The sequence below is a fragment of the Coregonus lavaretus genome (assembly GCF_964263955.1).
Source record: "Coregonus lavaretus genome assembly, chromosome: 14".
Taxonomy (NCBI): Eukaryota; Metazoa; Chordata; class Actinopteri; order Salmoniformes; family Salmonidae; genus Coregonus; species Coregonus lavaretus.
This window is the reverse complement of record NC_140001.1, coordinates 45,070,855-45,094,493: the sequence shown is the minus strand read 5'-3', so window position 1 is coordinate 45,094,493 and position 23,639 is coordinate 45,070,855. Positions and strand designations below refer to the sequence as shown.

Genomic DNA, 23,639 nt, shown 5'->3' with positions numbered 1-23,639 from the left:
CAAATTATGGTGGAAAATAAGTATTTGGTCAATAACAAAAGTTTCTCAATACTTTGTTATATACCCTTTGTTGGCAATGACACAGGTCAAACGTTTTCTGTATGTCTTCACAAGGTTTTCACACACTGTTGCTGGTATTTTGGCCCATTCCTCCATGCAGATCTCCTCTAGAGCAGTGATGTTTTGGGGCTGTCGCTGGGCAACACGGACTTTCAACTCCCTCCAAAGATTTTCTATGGGGTTGAGATCTGGAGACTGGCTAGGCCACTCCAGGACCTTGAAATGCTTCTTACGAAGCCACTCCTTCATTGCCCGGGCGGTGTGTTTGGGATCATTGTCATGCTGAAAGACCCAGCCACGTTTCATCTTCAATGCCCTTGCTGATGGAAGGAGGTTTTCACTCAAAATCTCACGATACATGGCCCCATTCATTCTTTCCTTTACACGGATCAGTCGTCCTGGTCCCTTTGCAGAAAAACAGACCCAAAGCATGATGTTTCCACCCCCATGCTTCACAGTAGGTATGGTGTTATTTGGATGCAACTCAGCATTCTTTGTCCTCCAAACACGACGAGTTGAGTTTTTACCAAAAAGTTCTATTTTGATTTCATCTGACCATATGACATTCTCCCAATCCTCTTCTGGATCATCCAAATGCACTCTAGCAAACTTCAGACGGGCCTGGACATGTACTGGCTTAAGCAGGGGGACATGTCTGGCACTGCAGGATTTGAGTCCCTGGCGGCGTAGTGTGTTACTGATGGTAGGCTTTGTTACTTTGGTCCCAGCTCTCTGCAGGTCATTCACTAGGTCCCCCCGTGTGGTTCTGGGATTTTTGCTCACCGTTCTTGTGATCATTTTGACCCCACGGGGTGACATCTTGCGTGGAGCCCCAGATCGAGGGAGATTATCAGTGGTCTTGTATGTCTTCCATTTCCTAATAATTGCTCCCACAGTTGATTTCTTCAAATCAAGCTGCTTACCTATTGCAGATTCAGTCTTCCCAGCCTGGTGCAGGTCTACAATTTTGTTTCTGGTGTCCTTTGACAGCTCTTTGGTCTTGGCCATAGTGGAGTTTGGAGTGTGACTGTTTGAGGTTGTGGACAGGTGTCTTTTATACTGATAACAAGTTCAAACAGGTGCCATTAATACAGGTAACGAGTGAAGGACAGAGGAGCCTCTTAAAGAAGAAGTTACAGGTCTGTAAGAGCCAGAAATCTTGCTTGTTTGTAGGTGACCAAATACTTATTTTCCACCATAATTTGCAAATAAATTCATTAAAAATCCTACAATATGATTTTCTGGAATTATTTTCTCTCAATTTGTCTGTCATAGTTGACGTGTACCTATGATGAAAATTACAGGCCTCTCTCATCTTTTTAAGTGGGAGAACTTGCACAATTGGTGGCTGACTAAATACTTTTTTCCCCCACTGTATTTGTCACATTTGACTGTCTAAAACCAAGCATTGCTGCTGCCAGAAAACTGTCATTACTGCACCGCTATCACACATTTTCCAACTCTAGCGACATAGACCTTTAATAAAATCACTATGAGACATCGTCACCCCAAGTGAGCCCGAAGGCCCAAATTTGGGGGTCTGACCCATGGACTATTTAGCAGTCGCTCTTATCCAGAGCGACTTACAGTTAGTGCATTCATCTTAACATAGCTAGGTGAGACAACCAAATATCACAGTCAAATATAGAGGATACGAACATTCCATTCCAGCTAAACAATGGATATACAGCATTTAGCAAAACCAATTTTAATAGACATCTAAAATATTTGAATAAAATATCTGAGAACAGTAAGATTTTAGACACACATGAAGGTACCCATAAGCAATTATTTCTCCAGAAAAGAAAAGAGAAATGTAAAAAATTGATGGATATAGTGTTTTGGAACTAAACTCTTCAAATACTGAATGAATGTTAGCAGTTAGTGGAAGTAGTGAAATACTGACATCAGGTCCTTGCAGTTCCAGTCAGAATTAAGACTTCAGTTCAAGCCAGTGAAATATGTGTTTTTCCCAATTAAAAGTGTATTGAATAGGAAAAGAAACGATATGTCTGGAAACCCATCACTGCCTTGCACATTCTAATTCATCACATTCTTTGCTGCTCGTGATGACCATGATGGTATGTTATGTGCTGTAGACCTATGTATCAATGTAATGCAAGTGACAGCTCTTCACCTGAAACACTACAGTCCTACAGTTACAGCCTACCTGACTGTATGTCTGTCAAAGTCTGCAGACTGGAAGTGGTCAGCCTCCACCATAGACTTGGGAATCTTCTTGGGCTCATACTCTTTCTTCAGGAGATACTGAGACATATAGGTTTCTGTGCTGGTGCTCCAGTCCTGGAGGTTAAATAGAATATAATATAATGAGTTTATTTTTCCCACAGGGAATTTGGGTAAGGACAGAAGTAGATTATGTTACTGCAGTCATGTCATTTGAGATGACTGGGGTAATGAATAAACTCTAAACTCTTATGGCTTCATATTAGCTGACATTATTCTACATTATTCTACAACAAGTATATACAGTTGAAGTCGGACGTATACATACACCTTAGCCAAATAGATTTAAAATCAGTTTTTCACAATTCCTGACATTTAATCCTAGTAAAAATTCCCTGTCTTAGGTCAGTTAGGATCACCACTTTATTTTAAGAATGTGAAATGTCAGAATAAAAGTAGAGAGAATCTTTTATTTCAGCTTTAATTTCTTTCATCACATTCCCAGTGGGTCAGAAGTTTACATACACCCAATTAGTATTTGGTAGCATTGCCTTTAAATTGTTTAACTTGGGTCAAACGTTTCGCGTAGCCTTCCACAAGCTTCCCACAATAAGTTGGGTGAATTTTGGCCCATTCCTCCTGACAGAGCTGGTGTAACTGAGTCAGGTTTGTAAGCCTCCTTGCTCGCACACGCTTTTTCAGTTCTGCCCACATATTTTCTATAGGATTGAGGTCAGGGCCTTGTGATGGCCACTCCAATACCTTGACTTTGTTGTCCTTAAGCCATTTTGCCACAACTTTGGAAGTATGACTGGGGTCATTGTCCATTTGGAAGACCGATTTGCGACCAAGCTTTAACTTCCTGACTGATGTCTTGAGATGTTGCTTCAATATATCCACATAATTTTCCTTCCTCATGATGCCATCTATTTTGTGAAGTGCACCAGTCCCTCCTGCAGCAAAGCACCCCCGCGCTTCACAGTTGGGATGGTGTTCTTCGGCTAGCAAGCAACCCCCTTTTTCCTCCAAACATAAAGATGGTCATTATGGCCAAACAGTTCTATTTTTGTTTCATCAGACCAGAGGACATTTCTCCAAAAAGTATGATCTTTGTCCCCATGTGCAGTTGCAAACCATAGTCTGGCTTTTTTATGGCGGTTTTGGAGCAGTGGCTTCTTCCTTGCTGAGCGGCCTTTCAGGTTATGTCGATATAGGACTCGTTTTACTGTGGATATAGATACTTTTGTACCTGTTTCCTCCAGCATCTTCACAAGGTCCTTTGCTGTTGTTCTGGGATTGATTTGCACGTTCATCTCTAGGAGACAGAACGCGTCTCCTTCCTGAGCGGTATAACGGCTGCGTGGTTGCATGGTGTTTATAGTTGCGTACTATTGTTTGTACAGATGAACGTGGTACCTTCAGGCATTTGGAAATTGCTCCCAAGGATGAACCAGACTTGTGGAGGTGTACAATATTTGGTCTTGGCTAGTTTATTTTGATTTTCCCATGATGTCAAGCAAAGAGGCACTGATTTTGAAGGTAGGCCTTGAAATACATCCACAGGTACACCTCCAATTGACTCAAATGATGTCAATTAGCCTATCAGAAGCTTCTAAAGCCATGACATCATTTTCTGGAATTTTCCAAGCTGTTTAATGGCACGGTGAACTTAGTGTATGTAAACTTCTGACCCACTGGAATTGTGATACAGTGAATTATAAGTGAAATAATCAGTCTGTAAACAATTGTTGGAAAAATTACTTGTGTAATGCAGAAAGTAGATGTCCTAACCGACTTGCCAAAACTATAGTTTGTTAACAAGAAATGTGTGGAGTGGTTGAAAAACGAGTTTTAATGACTCCGACCTAAGTGTATGTAAACTTCCGACTTCAACTGTAGATACAGTATGTTACATCTTCTGCAACAGATTCTGACCTTAATGTCACTGTAACTTCAATAGACACACACAGTACATATATGATGCTTCATAAACATTGCCACTATGTGGTCCTCTGTAGATCAGCTGGTAGAGCACAGTGCTTGTAACGCCAAGGTAGTGGGTTCGATCCCCGGGACCACCCATACACAAAAAATGTATGCACGCATGACTGTAAATCGCTTTGGATAAAATCGTCTGCTAAATGGCATATTATTATTATTATTATTATGTCTAGACAATGTGTGAATAGGAGTTGTTATAGCCTACAGCAAATATACAGACAGGTGTTCTTGAAAGGTATTTCGGCAGAGACGTGAATCTAATGTTGTTAAGTGACTGTTGTGTTGTGTTGCAAAGCGTTCTAAAAGCGGGAGAGAGTGTGTGTGTGTTTATTACTGGTGTGTGAGACATTACAAATGTTAGTGTGAACTGTAGCCTTAGCCTCCCCCACACTGGGAACCGATGACGACGTCAGGAATATCTCACTTTTTTCCACAGGCGCTCTCCATCTGTTATGCAATTGTGTTTAAAAGTAATGTTACAGTCCTATTTGACGGTTTTAAGGTGGAAACCAAAGGGGTTGGAAAAAGGGCAAATGTTTGATCCAGCCCTCTCATCAAAGGATGTTCCAAACCTCTCTAACTTTGCTGACAGCACTGTTTTCTCAGCTGTTATCATATTAAACTTGTCAATGTCAACATTTGAGTTATTCTTGTAATGAATGGTAAGTAAGAGTAAAACAAGATGAAACCAGGTTATTGAGGTTATGACCAAACAGTCATATCGCCCTCTTCTGGCAGACAGTAGTAGTGACACCATTTGGAGACAATTTCCCAGCAAAAATGTCCACACTGGCACAATGTGGGCCCAATGCAGGCTAAAATATTGGCCCCACAGTTCTATTTAATATGAATTAATTTAATTATAATGTATTTATTACAATTTAATTCAATACATAAATTGCATAATTTTCAAGCCTTGAAGGTATTTAAGGAAAGTGATATATTGTATAAAAAATACTCAGTAAACGTTGCACAAAAATAACGGTATGCAAACCACGCCCCCAAATATTCTAATGTGCCCCCGCCTCTCTCTGGGCTTGGTGTGGGCTGGCCCATGTTGGGATGGTGTAGGCCAGAGTTTCCAACTCTCTACTTGCCCGCTGTATATACAGTGGAGAAAAAAAGTATTTAGTCAGCCACCAATTGTGCAAGTTCTCCCACTTAAAAAGATGAGAGAGGCCTGTAATTTTCATCATAGGTACACATTAACTATGACAGACAAAATGAGAAACAAAAATCCAGAAAATCACATTGTAGGATTTTTAATGAATTTATTTGCAAATTATGGTGGAAAATAAGTATTTGGTCAATAACAAAAGTTTCTCAATACTTTGTTATATACCCTTTGTTGGCAATGACACAGGTCAAACGTTTTCTGTATGTCTTCACAAGGTTTTCACACACTGTTGCTGGTATTTTGGCCCATTCCTCCATGCAGATCTCCTCTAGAGCAGTGATGTTTTGGGGCTGTCGCTGGGCAACACGGACTTTCAACTCCCTCCAAAGATTTTCTATGGGGTTGAGATCTGGAGACTGGCTAGGCCACTCCAGGACCTTGAAATGCTTCTTACGAAGCCACTCCTTCATTGCCCGGGCGGTGTGTTTGGGATCATTGTCATGCTGAAAGACCCAGCCACGTTTCATCTTCAATGCCCTTGCTGATGGAAGGAGGTTTTCACTCAAAATCTCACGATACATGGCCCCATTCATTCTTTCCTTTACACGGATCAGTCGTCCTGGTCCCTTTGCAGAAAAACAGACCCAAAGCATGATGTTTCCACCCCCATGCTTCACAGTAGGTATGGTGTTATTTGGATGCAACTCAGCATTCTTTGTCCTCCAAACACGACGAGTTGAGTTTTTACCAAAAAGTTCTATTTTGATTTCATCTGACCATATGACATTCTCCCAATCCTCTTCTGGATCATCCAAATGCACTCTAGCAAACTTCAGACGGGCCTGGACATGTACTGGCTTAAGCAGGGGGACATGTCTGGCACTGCAGGATTTGAGTCCCTGGCGGCGTAGTGTGTTACTGATGGTAGGCTTTGTTACTTTGGTCCCAGCTCTCTGCAGGTCATTCACTAGGTCCCCCCGTGTGGTTCTGGGATTTTTGCTCACCGTTCTTGTGATCATTTTGACCCCACGGGGTGACATCTTGCGTGGAGCCCCAGATCGAGGGAGATTATCAGTGGTCTTGTATGTCTTCCATTTCCTAATAATTGCTCCCACAGTTGATTTCTTCAAATCAAGCTGCTTACCTATTGCAGATTCAGTCTTCCCAGCCTGGTGCAGGTCTACAATTTTGTTTCTGGTGTCCTTTGACAGCTCTTTGGTCTTGGCCATAGTGGAGTTTGGAGTGTGACTGTTTGAGGTTGTGGACAGGTGTCTTTTATACTGATAACAAGTTCAAACAGGTGCCATTAATACAGGTAACGAGTGAAGGACAGAGGAGCCTCTTAAAGAAGAAGTTACAGGTCTGTAAGAGCCAGAAATCTTGCTTGTTTGTAGGTGACCAAATACTTATTTTCCACCATAATTTGCAAATAAATTCATTAAAAATCCTACAATATGATTTTCTGGAATTATTTTCTCTCAATTTGTCTGTCATAGTTGACGTGTACCTATGATGAAAATTACAGGCCTCTCTCATCTTTTTAAGTGGGAGAACTTGCACAATTGGTGGCTGACTAAATACTTTTTTCCCCCACTGTATTTGTCACATTTGACTGTCTAAAACCAAGCATTGCTGCTGCCAGAAAACTGTCATTACTGCACCGCTATCACACATTTTCCAACTCTAGCGACATAGACCTTTAATAAAATCACTATGAGACATCGTCACCCCAAGTGAGCCCGAAGGCCCAAATTTGGGGGTCTGACCCATGGACTATTTAGCAGTCGCTCTTATCCAGAGCGACTTACAGTTAGTGCATTCATCTTAACATAGCTAGGTGAGACAACCAAATATCACAGTCAAATATAGAGGATACGAACATTCCATTCCAGCTAAACAATGGATATACAGCATTTAGCAAAACCAATTTTAATAGACATCTAAAATATTTGAATAAAATATCTGAGAACAGTAAGATTTTAGACACACATGAAGGTACCCATAAGCAATTATTTCTCCAGAAAAGAAAAGAGAAATGTAAAAAATTGATGGATATAGTGTTTTGGAACTAAACTCTTCAAATACTGAATGAATGTTAGCAGTTAGTGGAAGTAGTGAAATACTGACATCAGGTCCTTGCAGTTCCAGTCAGAATTAAGACTTCAGTTCAAGCCAGTGAAATATGTGTTTTTCCCAATTAAAAGTGTATTGAATAGGAAAAGAAACGATATGTCTGGAAACCCATCACTGCCTTGCACATTCTAATTCATCACATTCTTTGCTGCTCGTGATGACCATGATGGTATGTTATGTGCTGTAGACCTATGTATCAATGTAATGCAAGTGACAGCTCTTCACCTGAAACACTACAGTCCTACAGTTACAGCCTACCTGACTGTATGTCTGTCAAAGTCTGCAGACTGGAAGTGGTCAGCCTCCACCATAGACTTGGGAATCTTCTTGGGCTCATACTCTTTCTTCAGGAGATACTGAGACATATAGGTTTCTGTGCTGGTGCTCCAGTCCTGGAGGTTAAATAGAATATAATATAATGAGTTTATTTTTCCCACAGGGAATTTGGGTAAGGACAGAAGTAGATTATGTTACTGCAGTCATGTCATTTGAGATGACTGGGGTAATGAATAAACTCTAAACTCTTATGGCTTCATATTAGCTGACATTATTCTACATTATTCTACAACAAGTATATACAGTTGAAGTCGGACGTATACATACACCTTAGCCAAATAGATTTAAAATCAGTTTTTCACAATTCCTGACATTTAATCCTAGTAAAAATTCCCTGTCTTAGGTCAGTTAGGATCACCACTTTATTTTAAGAATGTGAAATGTCAGAATAAAAGTAGAGAGAATCTTTTATTTCAGCTTTAATTTCTTTCATCACATTCCCAGTGGGTCAGAAGTTTACATACACCCAATTAGTATTTGGTAGCATTGCCTTTAAATTGTTTAACTTGGGTCAAACGTTTCGCGTAGCCTTCCACAAGCTTCCCACAATAAGTTGGGTGAATTTTGGCCCATTCCTCCTGACAGAGCTGGTGTAACTGAGTCCGGTTTGTAGGCCTCCTTGCTCGCACACGCTTTTTCAGTTCTGCCCACAAATGTTCTATAGGATTGAGGTTTACATTACATTTACATGTTTACATTGAGGTCAGGGCTTTGTGATGGCCACTCCAATACTTTGACTTTGTTGTCCTTAAGCAATTTTGCCACAACTTTGGAAGCATGCTTGGGGTCATTGTCCATTTGGAAGACCATTTGCGACCAAGCTTTAACTTCCTGACCGATGTCTTGAGATGTTGCTTCAATATATCCACATAATTTTCCTTCCTCGTGATGCCATCTATTTTGTGAAGTGCACCAGTAGCTCCTGCAGCAAAGCACCCCCACAGCATGATGCAGCCACCCCTGTGCTTCACGGTTGGGATGGTGTTCTTCTGTTTGCAAGTACCCCCTTTTTCCTCCAAACATAACGATGGTCATTATGGCCAAACAGTTCTATTTTTGTTTCATCAGATCAGAGGACATTTCTCCAAAAAGTACGATCTTTGTCCCCATGTGCAGTTGCAAACCGTAGTCTGGCTTTTTTATGGCGGTTTTTGAGCAGTGGCTTCTTCCTTGCTGAGTGGCCTTACAGGTTATGTTGATATAGGACTCGTTTTACTGTGGATATAGATAATTTTGTACCTGTTTCCTCTAGTATCTTCACAAGGTCCTTTGCTGTTGTTCTGGGATTGATTTGCTATTTTCGCACCAAAGTGCGTTCATCTCTAAGAGATAGAACGCGTCTCCTTCCTGAGCGGTAAGACGGCTGCGTGGACCCATGGTGTTTATACTTGCATACTATTGTTTTACAGATGAACGTGGGACCTTCAAGCGTTTGGAAATTGCTCCCAAGGATGAACCAGACTTGTTGAGGTCTACAATTTTTTTTCTGAGGTCTTGGCTGATTTCTTTTGATTTTCCCATGATGTCAAGCAAAGAGGCACTGAGTTTGAAGGTAGGCCTTGAAATACATCCACAGGTACACCTCCAATTGACTAAAATGATGTCAGTTAGCCTATCAGAAGATTCTAAAGCCATGACATAATTTTCTGGAATTTTCCAAGCTGTTTAAAGGCACAGTCAACTTAGTGTATGTAAACTTCTGACCCACTGGAATTGTGATACAGTGAATTATAAGTGAAATAATCTGTCTGTAAACAATTGTTGGAAAAATTACTTGTGTCATGCACAAAGTAGATGTCCTAACCCACCTGCCTAAACTATAGTTTGTTAACAAGAAATGTGTGGAGTGGTTGAAAAACGAGTTTTAATGACTCCAACCCAAGTGTATGTAAACTTCCGACTTCAACATTATATATTTTTAAAGGCCTATTGATAGAATTTACATGAACTACCCAGACCAAAGGCAAAAAGTATTTATAACAAGTTGATGTCAATTCAGTAGTATGTCTTGTGTTATTGTTTGATAAAGAAGAGGTAAGGCTATTGCTCACAGCATCCATGTTGGTCCCAAAGTGTTTGTAGGTAGATTTGCTGAGTTTCTTCTCTCCCTCTGGACACACAGTGTAGTCATAGTCTGAGCTCTGCCTCTGTTTTTATGCCTAGATGGAAATAATAGGTACAGAATTCATGTGATCTGCAGATGGGGGAGGGGCTGATTTTCAGTACCCTCAGCACCCCTACTTCCCGCTGCTATGGTGAGGAGGTTGAACCATTATTCACCAATAAAACTTCCACTGAACTGAAGCATTTTGCACTCAGGATTCTCTCCTAAGTGAAGAGCCTCCAAATTCCATTCCATTAACTGTGACGTCATATAATTCACTTGGACTGTCAAAACAAAGAGTTGAATGTGAGTAACATATTGTGTTTTCGTAAACTCAGGCACACTCAGACGAGAGTGATCTGAAATCGGAGTAGATAGCCAGAGTGAATTTACGAATGCACCCATAGAATGCATAATCCTTGTCGCTCGAGGTGTAGGAAATGAATGAATTGATAGCTGAGTAATGTGGACCATGGAAATATGCCACGTTCAAAACAACTGGAAACTCGGAGTCGGAAATTCGGGCTTCTTTCTAGAGCTCCGACTTTCCGAACTAAAGATCACTGATGTCATAATTTAACCTTGTTTTTCCCAGTTGTCATGAGAGCACCGATATTGGGGTTTTTCACTAGTTACCACTGCCACAAAGTCAGAATGGTCTATCTTGTTGCTTTCTTTGGTCTTAATTTCAAGTTAGGGTTAGGCGTAAGGTTAGCAGTGTGGTTAAGGTTAAGGTTAGGTTTAAAATCAGATTTTAAGAAGATACATTGTAGAAATGGGCGGGGTTTATGTATTTGTGGCTGTGGTAACTAGTGACGTTGTAAGAAATGTTGCTACAATGTTACCATGGTGAAACCTGTTTTACACATGTGCAGCAAATATTTTTTATAACTAAACCATTATTCTATCTGTGTGTGCACTTTTCCTAGTGTGTTCATTTTTAATGACCCGGATGAATTTGAGAGAATTCGTTGACGTCATCAGTGCACAAAAATGGCAGAGTCGGAGGAGGAGATGGATGTCTTGGTCCAGAGAGTTGTAAAAGATATCAATAATGCCTTCAAGAGAAATCCCCACATGTACGTAGCTATATCCAATTTATTGTAAATAACGAGTACGATTAGCTAGCTACAAGATAACAGCAAACTAATCATGGCATGGTGTTCTAACGAGATAGCTAACGTTCGTTTGCTTGCTAACGCAGCTAATGATAGCTATCTAACCATCACAGCTTGTTGTTCAGCTAGCTAGCTAACATTCAGGATAAAAAGCTAGCCAGAGCCCGGAGGATAGCATATGCTTGCTAAAATAGCTAGCTATTTACCTAGCTTGTATATTTGCATACATTTAGCCACACGTTGCAGAGGATATATATTTGACAGTGCAGTGGAATTTGTTTGCCACTTAGTAGCTAGCTAACTACAGTAGCCAAGAAGGCTAGCTACTTGATTTGCAGAAAAAGTAAACACAGCCTTGTTATTCCCAGTTCTGGAATGGCATGCATAAATCACGTGATCAGAAAGTGCTTGTTTTGACCACATATTAAAGTATATAGCCAGCCAAATACTGTTGGAACAGTCCTTGGCTCGCGACTCTTCTCTCGCATGCAATGTCATAGACTGTTATGTGGAAGTTACATTTCCAGATTCCTTCCTCTTCATGCCAGTAAGTACAGAAATGAGGTCTGTCACTTTTATATCCAGATCTTGTCACTACTATACTGAACAAAAATATAAACGCAACAATTTCAAAGATTTTACTAAGTTACAGTTCATAGAAGGAAATCAGTCAATTGAAATAAATTAAATCAGCCCTAATCTATGGATTTCACATGACTGGGCAGCCAGGCCCAGCCAATCAGAAATCGTTTTTCCCCACAAAAGAGCTTTATTACAGATATAAATACTCCTCAGCTTTTTGTGCATATGGAACATTTCTGGGATCTTTTATTTCAGCTCGTGAAACATGTGACCAACACTTTACATGTTGTATTTATATTTTTGTTGAGTATAGTTGTCATCCTTCACCCCAGATTTTACTGCTGAGTTTGGCTCTCTGATTCATATATGTTTTATTTATAATCTTATCTCAAAAACCTGTCAGGTTTCACACCTGCTGTTTTGATTCCATGGAGATCTGCTCTGGTAATGACATAATCAGATTAATGGGTTAATATCAGTCAACTCATTCTGAGATAGCTACTGTCTTTGTAGCTACGCTTTCCAAGTTGCTAGCTAATCATATCTAATAATGATCATGTTATTACTTGGTCTAATAACATGGTAAATAATGCCTTGTTGGGCTTAGAAGAGTGTCAGCTCGCTAGATGTATTCTGTTTAGAAGCTTATCTGCCTGAGTGTTCTAAATTAGAACTGGCCTACATTCTGTAGCTCATTTAAGAACAGGGTGTGAATGCTTCAACTTTGATGCTGAGCATCTCCTTGTTTTGGCAGCAAGCTCATAACCACCATGCGCTTTTGAGAGATATCAAAAGAGGCTATGCAGTACAAGGCACAACGGAATGTAAAAGATAAATTTGATGCACAGTTCAGTTCCACTTAATCAGAAATAGAACATACGCAGGTATAATAACCTCTTTGAACTGAGTACATTTCTACTTTATAAGGTAAAGGCATTTTTACGGGGCAAGAAAATCCTTCAATGAAAACAACATCTAAGCCTGATTTGTAGTGTTTGAATAGGTGCATAGGCTCGATCCGTCTTGTGTTGTGAGTGACCTGTGCTGAGCGCTATACTGAGCTGTGCTGTGTGCACACACCAGGGTTCCAGACTAACATTTTCCCCTAGTGGCGCTGATACGTTTTTCAGTTGGTGGCACCAGCCAATGATTTGGTCGCATCCATAAAAAAATAAAGTAAAACAAACATGCCTCTCTGACATGTAGAATAAGGAATCACTCCAGTTCTATTTGTGACATTTCTACCTGAAATGTTCCAATCCATTTTGCTTACTGAACATGGCCCTGCTGCAAAGGGGTTGTGTGTGTGTGCGTGAACCGCAGTTTGAGGCAAACCAGTTCTGCTGTGTGCTCAGTGAGGCGTAGACTCTCTGGAGATGCATTTGTGCAAACTAGGCTGCTCTCTACAAGGCTTGTGCCCCGTCCTCCAGACCAGTGTTGTGTTGGGCATCTAAAGTGTGCTTCTGCTCCTTCAACTAGAGACACATTTAGGCGAAATACAAGGGTACCTACTCCCTAAACCAGGCAGTGAATAAAACCCACCATCAGACAGGGGTGGAGGTTATTGCTGGGTTCTTACTGAGGTTAAAAGGTTATTACTGTATGTGTGAGTGTGAGCATGCATGTAAGAGAGCATGGGTATCTGAGATCGTGTGTGTGTCTGTGTGTTTGTGTTGTTGTTGTGTTAGAGCAATGAGCATGCAGGTTTTCACACACTCTCTTTCCCCCTCCCCCTTCCTAGTGATGAGATAGGTCTGATCCTGTGTCCTGAGGCCAGGTATAACCGCAGCCCCATTGTGCTGGTAGAGAACAAGTTGGGAGTGGAGAGCTGGTGTGTCAAGTTCCTGCTACCCTACGTCCACAACAAACTACTGCTCTACAGGCAGCGCAAACAGTGGCTGGACAGGGAAGGTAAGAAGAAGAATGATGTATTCTTTATCCAGTTTCCTTACAGTCCACTGAGACACACACACATACAGTACCAGTCAAAAGTTTGGACACACCTACTCATTCAAGGGTTTTTCTTTATTTTTACTATTTTCTACATTGTAGAATAATAGGGAAGACATCAAAACTATTCAATAACACATATGGAATCATGTAGTAACCAAAAAAGTGTTAAACAAATCAAAATATAGTTTATATTTGAGATTCTTCAAAGTAGCCACCCTTTGCCTTGATGACAGCTTTGCACACGCTTGGCATTCTCTCAACCAGCTTCACAAGGAATGCTTTTCCAACAGTCTTGAAGGGGTTCCCACATATGATAGACTTGAAAAATATAAAATGCATACAACAGTGGTTCCATACTAAAATGTTTAAACAGAAAGACAAGACTGATTAAACAGATCACAACATTTGGCTTAAAAGTTGATAAACTATGAATAATTCACATTACAAGCGCAGCAATGTGTTCAGTTGTCTCGGCCATATGCGTGAATGTTCCAAAATGCAATTACGGGAGAACACCATTCTCAAACACGCACCTGATGCGAGCAGTTTTTATGATGTGACAGAGATAGATATACAGCCTAATGGTAGAAACTTAGAAAGAGGGAATATCTGAAGATGCAACAATATGATTGTGCCTTACTGCCTTTGGACAGTAGAAGAAGAAATGCTGGTTTCAACGGCATATCAGGAAATCTTCGCTTTTTTTCTATGGTGGGATTTTGGCTGTAGGCTATTAAAAGCAAGGTAAGATAGGCTATGTAAAACGTCCAGGTTTCAAACAATGATATGGCTGGCTTGGCATCGCATATGTAATTATTTAGGTTATGGAAATGTATAATATTAGAATATCATTCCAATGTTGGGCAAATAGGCCTATTAGAATGCACACTTTACTCTCTTCCAGCCTGTCTGCGGGCCCGTCGGCCTGGAGCCGAGATTTAGAGTGCTGGGAGTTGCTGAGGCATTTGCATTGTCTGTAGGCTATGGCTAGATACTATGGTATTCTAGAGAATATGGTTGGATCTCCCTGACCTGAACTGAATGCACACTGTAAAATGTGCAAAGAATTTCTGCCTCGTGCTGTAACACTGCCTGGCTTGGGGCTGTGCGTGCGCACGTGAAGAGCTGAGTGCGCACAGGCATAGAAATGTGTTTAATTTTCTTGAAACTGAAGTGAGACTTTGTCCTTGGCTATTTGAATTGTTTTGTTCACAAGCTAGGTTGTTTTTCAATGTTTGAGTTTCAACTGCTAGGGAAGAGAAGCAACGCGGATACTTGTCAGACTCTCAATCTCACAGGCACAAACATGACTCGAGTTGTACTACCATGGTAACCTCCCGCCCGTAAAGGGGTAGGTGACATTTTTTGTCTCATCTGTGATATTTTGGTTAAACTACTTTATACCACATTACTTCTTACTAGTAATACATTTGTTGTTTTAGAAACATTTCAAAGCATGCTCATCCGTATTTCTGTGTTTTGTTGGTGTAATTCTAGCGAAGAAAAATATTTTAGCTGGTAAAAAATCTGAGTGGCTGGTGTCCCAAAACTATCATTTCAGGCAATGGGCGTTAGCAAGTGGTGGTACTCAAAAAGGTCAAGGCGACCATTCTTCAGTGACTGAAGAGGGAGGGGTGAAGCAAAGAAAGTGAACGCTGGGGAACACACACACACACCTGTTCTTTATTGTAAATCCCAAGTGGCGCAGTGGTCGTAGCCGGCCGCGACCGGGAGACCCATGGGGCAGCGCACAATTGGCCCAGTGTCGTCCAGGGTAGGGGAGGGAATGGCCGGCAGGGATGTAGCTCAGTTGGTAGAGCATGGCGTTTGCAACGCCAGGGTTGTGGGTTCGATTCCCACGGGGGGCCAGTATGATTTTATAAAATAAAATAAAAACATAAATAAAATGTATGCACTCACTAACTGTAAGTCGCTCTGGATAAGAGCGTCTGCTAAATGACTAAAATGTAAATGTATATTGTTGTGTTATGTTGTTTAATGGGCCAGCTGGTGGTGGAATGTAATGTGACCGACCACCTCGATTCGGTCTTATGTAGCAACATTTGAAATTGTGTTTTTTTTACATTGGATAAAAGTAGAGACTCAGAGTTACAAAATGGTATATTATACACTGTAGTTGAGGAACAATGGGAAAGTAATTCTGCTTTGAAAGTTGATAAAGTTGATAAACATGTAACCCCACTTTTGAGAAAATGGCCCTTGAATGTTTTGGTACACCTACTGGAGCGCTCTTCTTTGTCTAAATAAATTGTCTACACCCATTCAGCATCGTTCACACCCTCTTAAACCTTAGCCCCACCCATCTCTTTAAGGATTCACATGTGAGGCCATGTGGTAGACACACGCTATATCAAATAAAATCTAAGTTTATTTGTCACATTCACAGGATACAGAAGGTGTAAATGGTACAGTGAAGTGGTTACTTGCATAGTAGCAATATCAAAAACAGAAAGTGTCCAGGTACAAATATTTTATAATTATTGTATCATTATTAGATTATGCTTACCACCCCCCAGCCACATCTAGCTAAGTGGATGGGTCACTATTGTCTAGACATGTACACATGTTCATGAAATACAATAGATGGCCATAATCACCCCCAGACACACCTGGCTAATTTGATGGGTCATGTAATAATCCGGCCGAAGTGGAGTCTTTTGTTTAGACATGTATTTAGCTAGGTAGCTAGCTAGATAAACAATGTACCGGTATAATCCCAACTCATACTACTACTAATACAAACATTGTCATAGCTGTAGTATGAATCTGCAGGTAGCTATAGCTAACAAACTAGTTTCAATGTTAGCTAGCTAACATTAGGCTATAACTAGCAATGCAAATAGATTTCTGATTGAATAATATTACTACACAGATCATACACATAACGTTAGCTAGCGAGCCAGCAAGCTAACGTTTGCTAGCTAACTAACAGTACGCTTTAAAAACGACTTTCTGACAAAATTAGAAACGTATATCTGAAAATGTAGCTAGACTCTTACCCGTATACGTGGATGAACTCTCACGGCAGACTGTAGCTACATCTTGTTTGGCCAGCGTTGTGTCAAGTCACTCTGGTTCACACTGACCGTGGCGTGTGCAGAAAGTAGCCCATCACTTTTTCCAACTGATCTGTCGATAGTGCCTGCTATATTCAGGGCCTCAATGTTGTTGAGAAAAGTAGCAAAACTTTTGTAGTTCCCGATGGCTAACGTTATATCTTTCAAAAACGGTGCGGTGGAAAGGACTGTCAACACATACTGAACAGCTCACATTATAGACAGAAGCTGCTACATGGCAGACCAATCCAAATTCATCTCACGGCATGTCCAGCCCATCCATTATCTCAGCCAATCATGGATAGCGGGAAGGTTCCTGTCTTTTTCCGTGGCTAAACGAACTAGGTTCGTAATTTAACAATTTTATTCGTATTTATGGATGGAATACAAGTTTGTTATTAAGGTACATGAAAGTTCACATGTTCCAGAAGGCCTTTCTGAATAAAAACGTATTTTGATAAAAAATTAATGTTTACATTCAAATGCCTCTCCTGTAAAGTAGTGATGTGCGACATATGCCTAGTTTCTTGGAACGAGTCACTAATATCTCAGACTTAAGTTTATTCAGTAACTAGTTCACAATAACGTTGGTCCCTCTTAGATATATTGTATACATGTGGTTAGCATGTTCAATTAATAAATTATTATTATAAATAATGTAATGGATGTTTGTCTGTTTTCATTAAGATGCAAAAAGTAGTTTTTTAACAAATTAAGTTGATGTAATGAAGACTGTCTGTATTCATCTCATAAATACACCAATTACTTTAAAAGCACTGCAAATGACCTAGAACCATGTTGGCATATCAAAACATCAAAAATATATGTATTTACATTTTGGGACGGTTGAAGTTCAGTTTGGGACAGTTGAAATTGCACTTTGGCACAGTGAGAAAAAAAGGTAGTCGCAAGCCCTGATGTATACCTCGAGTGGATGGAAGCACACTAGTCAGCCATGGTGCAGCGGCACCCCGTGGAACAGTTAGGAGCTAAGTGCCTTACTCAAGGGCAGAGCGGCAGGAGATGCCATCAACGGCTTTTCATACCTGCAGCTTTTCAGTCAGGGAAAGTAACACTTTGTACAGCTGCTTGCTTTGGGGCTCCTCACTGTTGATAGTAAGGGCTACTGTACTCTGAAGTCCTGAGGTACAGTGCATTCGGAAAGTATTCAGACCCTTTGACTTATTCCACATTTTGTTACGTTACAGGTTTATTCTAAAATTGACTAAATTGTTTTTTTCCCTCATCAATCTACACACAATACCCCATAATGACAAAGCAAAAATAGGTTTTTAGAAATGTTTGCAAATTTAGATCAAAAAATTGAAATATCACATTTACCAATGTAAATGTACCCTTTACTCAGTAGTTTGTTGAAGCACCTTTGGCATTAGAGCCCGACCGATATGGGATTTTTGCATTCGATACTGATTTTAGGGAGGCAAAAGTTACCGATTACCAATATGTTTTTTTGGAGGTGCAATGAAAAACATACCTTTTTCACAAATTGTGCTCCTAAATATACAAATGTACATTATTTAAGAACATTTTATTTGTGGTTTACACCAAAAAACAACTATATTCTCTATAAATACGTAAGTAAATACAAAACACTTGTTCAGTTTACCTTCTTAGACACAGCTTTAAGTTGTACCTATCTATGGCAGTGGATAAGAATGCAGAAGTGTTTATGCTGAATCACCACAAGCACACTAATAAACAAGAAGGGCTGAATGAATTAAACTTTGTCTCAAAGTAAATCTGTATACAACCTATGCAGTGAAAGTTCAGTGAAATGCATTTGCATTGAGAATATTCACTAAAGTGCTTTACAACAGTCAAAGGTCATTTTAAGAAATACTTTATGTCAACCTCACAATGAAAGGGTTTCCACTAGTTAACACAGCCACAAAGTCAGAATGGGTGATATCGGTCTTAATTTAAGGTTAGGCATAAGGTTAGCAGTATGTTTAAAATCACATTTTAAGAAGATACATTTTATAAATAGCCGGAGTTTATGTCTTTGTGGCTGTTTTATTTTATTTTATTTTTTTGTAACTAGTGACGACCCAATGAAAGCTTATGACAAGCACACGCTAGCTGTTCATTACGAGAAAAAAAGAAATTAAACCATCATGTAAATTACACTGTTATTCAATACAAACTGTATTGGCTATATATTTCAACTGCAAATGGCATGTGCCGATGACTGAAAACGTTCATGCAGGAAAATGCTTGCTGCACTGGTTTTAGTCACACACGTTCTAATTAACTAGCTAACAATCTTATCTCATCATGAATGTAAGCACGGCCTGAATGATAGATCTGCGGCAACTGTATGAGCAGACGTATTTGTTAATTCTATGTACATTATATCGGCGCTTTATCTGTGGAATAAAGACCGATAAAAAAAATTCTGTGAAAGGCAAATATCGCCCGATAATATCGGTCAACCGATATAGCTTTTGGGGATGTGTCAAAATTGTCAAGTGGTCTGGTCCTTTCATTACCTTTTTGAACGGCCAACATTTATTGTAGCAAACAAAATGGGCATTATAGACCGCTTTACTTGTACTTCAAATAATAATTTGATATGCTAAACTGTCTCTCTCTCTCCCTCTTGAAGCTCTGGTGGACATCACTTGCACTCTGCTGCTGCTCAACCCAGACTTTACCACCGCTTGGAATGTCAGGTATGGACACCAGCCAATGACTCCAGCTCACACCAGCCCAGCTGTGTTGTGTATTAGGGCCGGGACGATACCAGTATCGCGATACTCATTTGTATCGTGGAAAGGAAATAAAACATGAAGCGGATTCAACTTCTTTAGGAAAGCAGACATAATGTTGGAAACAAACATCATTATGTTGTCATCCAGAGTCACATTTATTTATTTTCCAAGCTATAGCACACAATATTCTACATACAGCAGGTTTTTAAAGGACCAAAGCATTTGGTCTGCTTCGTGTTTTCATTTTTGCCATGGAAAAAACATTGCAATGCTAGTATCGTCCCGGCCCTATTGTGGATACGATATGTGTGTATATGTTGTGGCTGCAATAACACACAATAACAAAGTCCTGTAAATAGACCCACTCCGTCCGCCTACTCCCTATCAGCTAGACAAACAGACAAAAAACATTAAGATTCCTTGATATAAGTGCTTCATGCAACAAAACGTATTCCTTTTGATCTCAGAGGCTGTTTTTTTAATGACATTCTCTAGAACACTTCAGTCAGTACTGTGTTGAAATATTAACTACCCTGAATTCTTAGCTGCTCTGAAGAAATTAGGCCAAGCTGTTTTTTGTACTTGTTTGAACCTCCGCTGAGTCTCCTCATATTTGTTTTTGCATTGTCATTATGGGGAATTGTGTGTAGATTGATGAGGGAAAAAATGTATTTAATCAATTTTAGAATAAGGCTGTAACGTAACAATGTGGAAAAAGTCGAGGGGTCTGAATACTTTCCGAATATTGTCTCTCATTGCTTCAGTCTTTTGTTCTTCTTTCTAGCTCTTTAAATCTCACGGTTTGATGTTAGACATTCACTCTCCTTCAAAAGAAAAGGAAAAGCCACACACACTGGTAGCTTTGATGCAATAATTTCTTAACAATAATTGCAATAATTTATTTATCAATGTTTCGACAGCAGGCTGTCTTTATCAGGGTTTCAAGACATTCCGTTTCCAATAGAGCCAGACCGATAAATCGGTTGACCGATATCGGCCGATATTAGCCTTTCACATAAATATTTATATCAGTCTTTATTCCACAGATAAGGCACCGATATTATATACATAGAATAAACAAATACGTCTGCTTGTTTGCAGTCATTTTTTGAAAATATCATTGGTTGCCTGAAGAGTGCCGGACATCATTCAGCCCTAGGTCACAACGTGAGAGAGAGTAGGCATGGTAGTTTGACGGGGAATAGCTTGCCACAGCCAGCGTATATGAATAAGTAAATAATCAAAAGAACACTTCACCAAGCAAGCAGCCCTGTCCTCATCACATTCACACTAAGTTAACGTTAGCTGGCTAGCCAGGAAGGTTGTTTGCTTAGCTAGCTAGCCAGCAAGGTAGTTAGCTTAGCTAGCTAGCAATCTGTTCTACTTATGTGCTAACACTGGACTGGCGCCAAAGTGAACACTCGTCCTTGATACAAAAAGAACACTGTTACTGTCTATTATGTTAGCTAGTGGGCTTGTTTAGTTAGTTTTCCGAAATATATAATCTGCAAAAAGCTTGACAGTTTGCGCAGATTTATCACTAAGGCGTGTGCTTACATTCATGATGAGATAACTAGCTAACGTTTGCTAGCTAGATAAGTTAGAACGTGTGACTAAAACCAGTGCGGCAAGCATTTGCCTGCATAAACGTTTTCAGTCATCAGCACATGCCATTTGCAGTTGAAATGTATAGCCAATACATTTTGTATTGAATAACAGTGTAATGTACGTATGGTTTCTGTGGGAAAACATTGTTGTAATGAACAGCTAGCTTGTGCTTGTCATAACTTACTCTCATTGCGAGGTTGCCATAAGGTGTTTGTTTACATGACCTTTACATGACCTGTTGTAAACACTGTAGTAAATCTGCTCAAGAGAAATGCTGAGATTAGGAACAGCATGTTACTGCATTTCAATGCTTATTTGTGAACTTGTGAACAGTGCATTTTCAGATTTACTTTGAAACAAAGTTTCATTCAGCCAGCCACCCCTTGTGGTGGTTTAGCACAAACACTTTTGCATACTTCATATCCACTGCCATAGATAGACACATCTTTAAGTTGTACCTAAGAAGGTAAACTAAACAAGTTTACTGTCGTATTTATAGAGGATATAGTTTCTTTTTGGTGGATATCCTGTAAACCACAAATAAAATGTTCTGCAAATAAAATGTTCTGAAATAATGTTAATTTAAATATTTTGTTAAGAAATCATCATTTATGTTATCTGTTAATCCGTTAGAACACAATTTGTGTAAAAAAAAGGTATGTTTTTCATTTCACCCAAAAAATGATATATCGGCTGATATATCGTGATTCAGTGACTTTTGCCTCCCTAAAATCAGTATCGGACCCAAAAATCCCATATCGGTTGGTCTCTACTCTCCAACTTGTACCTTCTGGAGATACACTATATATATAAAAGTATGTGGACACCCCTTCAAATGAGTGGATTCGGCTATTTCAGCCAGACCCGTTGCTGACAGGTGGGTAAAATCGAGCACACAGCCATGCAATCTCCATAGACAAACATTGGCAGTAGAATGGCCTTACTGAAGAGCTCAGTGGCTTTCAACGTAGAACCGTCATAGGATGCCACCTTTCCAACAAGTCAGTTTGTCAAATTTCTGCCCTGCTAGAGCTGCCCTGGTCAACTATAAGTGCTGTTATTGTGAAGTGGAAACGTCTAGGAGCAACAACGGCTCAGCCGCAAAGTGGTAGGCCGCACAAGCTCACAGAACGGGACCGGCGAGTGTTGAAGCACGTAGCGCGTAAAAATTGTCTGTCCTCGGTTGCAACACTCACTACCGAGTTCCATACTGCCTCTGGAAGCAACGTCAGCACAATAACTGTTCGTCGGGAGCTTGGTTTCCATGCACGAGCAGCCGCACACAAGCCTAAGATCACCAAGCGTCGGCTGGAGTGGTGTAAAGCTCGCCGCCATTGGACTCTGTCACGGTTTCGGCCGAGGCGGCCCCTCCTTGTTCGGGCAGGTTTCGGCGGTCGTCGTCTCCGGAGTACTAGCTGCCACCGCTCTATGTTTCTTGTTTGATTGGTTTTGTCTGTTTGTCACACCTGTTTTGTGTTATGTCTCAATTAGCACCCTATTTAGTTTCCTTGTTGTTAGTTAGGTGTTGTGTGTAATTGTTCCATGTCGTGTTGCTGCGCTGCATGTATTTTGGTGCGCTATTTTGTGCTTTCCTCCTTGTTTGTGTTTTAGGAGTAGATTACGCACTTGTTGATTGCGCCCGTTTGTATACGCCTGTGCGCGCTTTTCTCGCCTCCGGGCTGGTTTTGGATATTTATTGTGATATCTACTAAAGTATTTTTGTTGGACTTTACTTCTGCCTCCTGCGCCTGATTCCACACCACACCTACCATAGCAACTCCTGACAGACTCTGGCAGTCCGACGGACTAATCTGGGTTTGGCGGAAGCCAGAAGAACGCTATCTGCCCGTATACCAACTGTAAAGTTTGGTGGAGGAGGATTAATGGTCTGGGGCTGTTTTTCATGGTTCGGACTAGGCCCCTTAGTTCCAGAGAAGGGAAATCTTAACACTACAATATCCAATAACCTAGACTATTCTGTGCTTCCAACTTTGTGGCAACAGTTTGGGGAAGGCCCTTTCCTGTTTCAGCATGACAATGCCCCCGTGCACAAAGCGAGGTCTGTACAGAAATGGTTTGTCGAGATCGGTGGAAGAACTTGACTGGCCTGCACAGAGCCCTGACCTCAACCCCATCGAACACCTTTGGGATGAATTGGAACGCCGACTGCGAGCCAGGCCTAATCGCCCAACATCAGTGCCTGACCTCACTAATACTCTTGTGGCTGAATGGAAGTCCCCGCAGCAATGTTCCAACATCTAGTGGAAAGCCTTCCCAGAAGAGTGGAGGCTGTTATAGCAGCAAAGGGGGGACCAACTCCATATTAATGCCCATGATTTTGGAATGAGATGTTTGACGAGCATGTGTCCACATGCATTTGTTCATGTACTGTATCTTGGCCAGCTATAGGTTGTATTCAGTTGTGGGCCCTATTCTTGAATTGCACGTTTCATCACAATATCGTTGTGAACATTCTAAGCGTTCTCCTCATTGAATTGTCAATGGCGCTGATGAAGACATACAGTGGGGAGAACAAGTATTTGATACACGGCCGATTTTGCAGGTTTTCCTACTTACAAAGCATGTAGAGGTCTGTAATTTTTATCATAGGTACACTTCAACTGTCAGAGA

At 40.5% G+C, this 23,639-nt stretch overlaps 1 protein-coding gene across 1 annotated transcript in view; it reads left to right on the top strand.

Moving 5' to 3' along the window:
* Positions 1-10,931: 10,931 nt before the first annotated feature.
* The window catches only part of ptar1 (protein prenyltransferase alpha subunit repeat containing 1), a gene marked incomplete at its 5' end in the record, with an annotated part of 37,932 nt that continues 25,224 nt past the window's right edge, over positions 10,932-23,639 (top strand). Inside the window, 3 exons of the mRNA XM_084176326.1 lie at positions 10,932-11,017; positions 13,380-13,549; positions 19,295-19,361. Of these exons, the coding sequence (XP_084032452.1) occupies positions 10,932-11,017; positions 13,380-13,549; positions 19,295-19,361 (323 nt within the window). The remainder of the gene's footprint in view (positions 11,018-13,379; positions 13,550-19,294; positions 19,362-23,639) is intronic.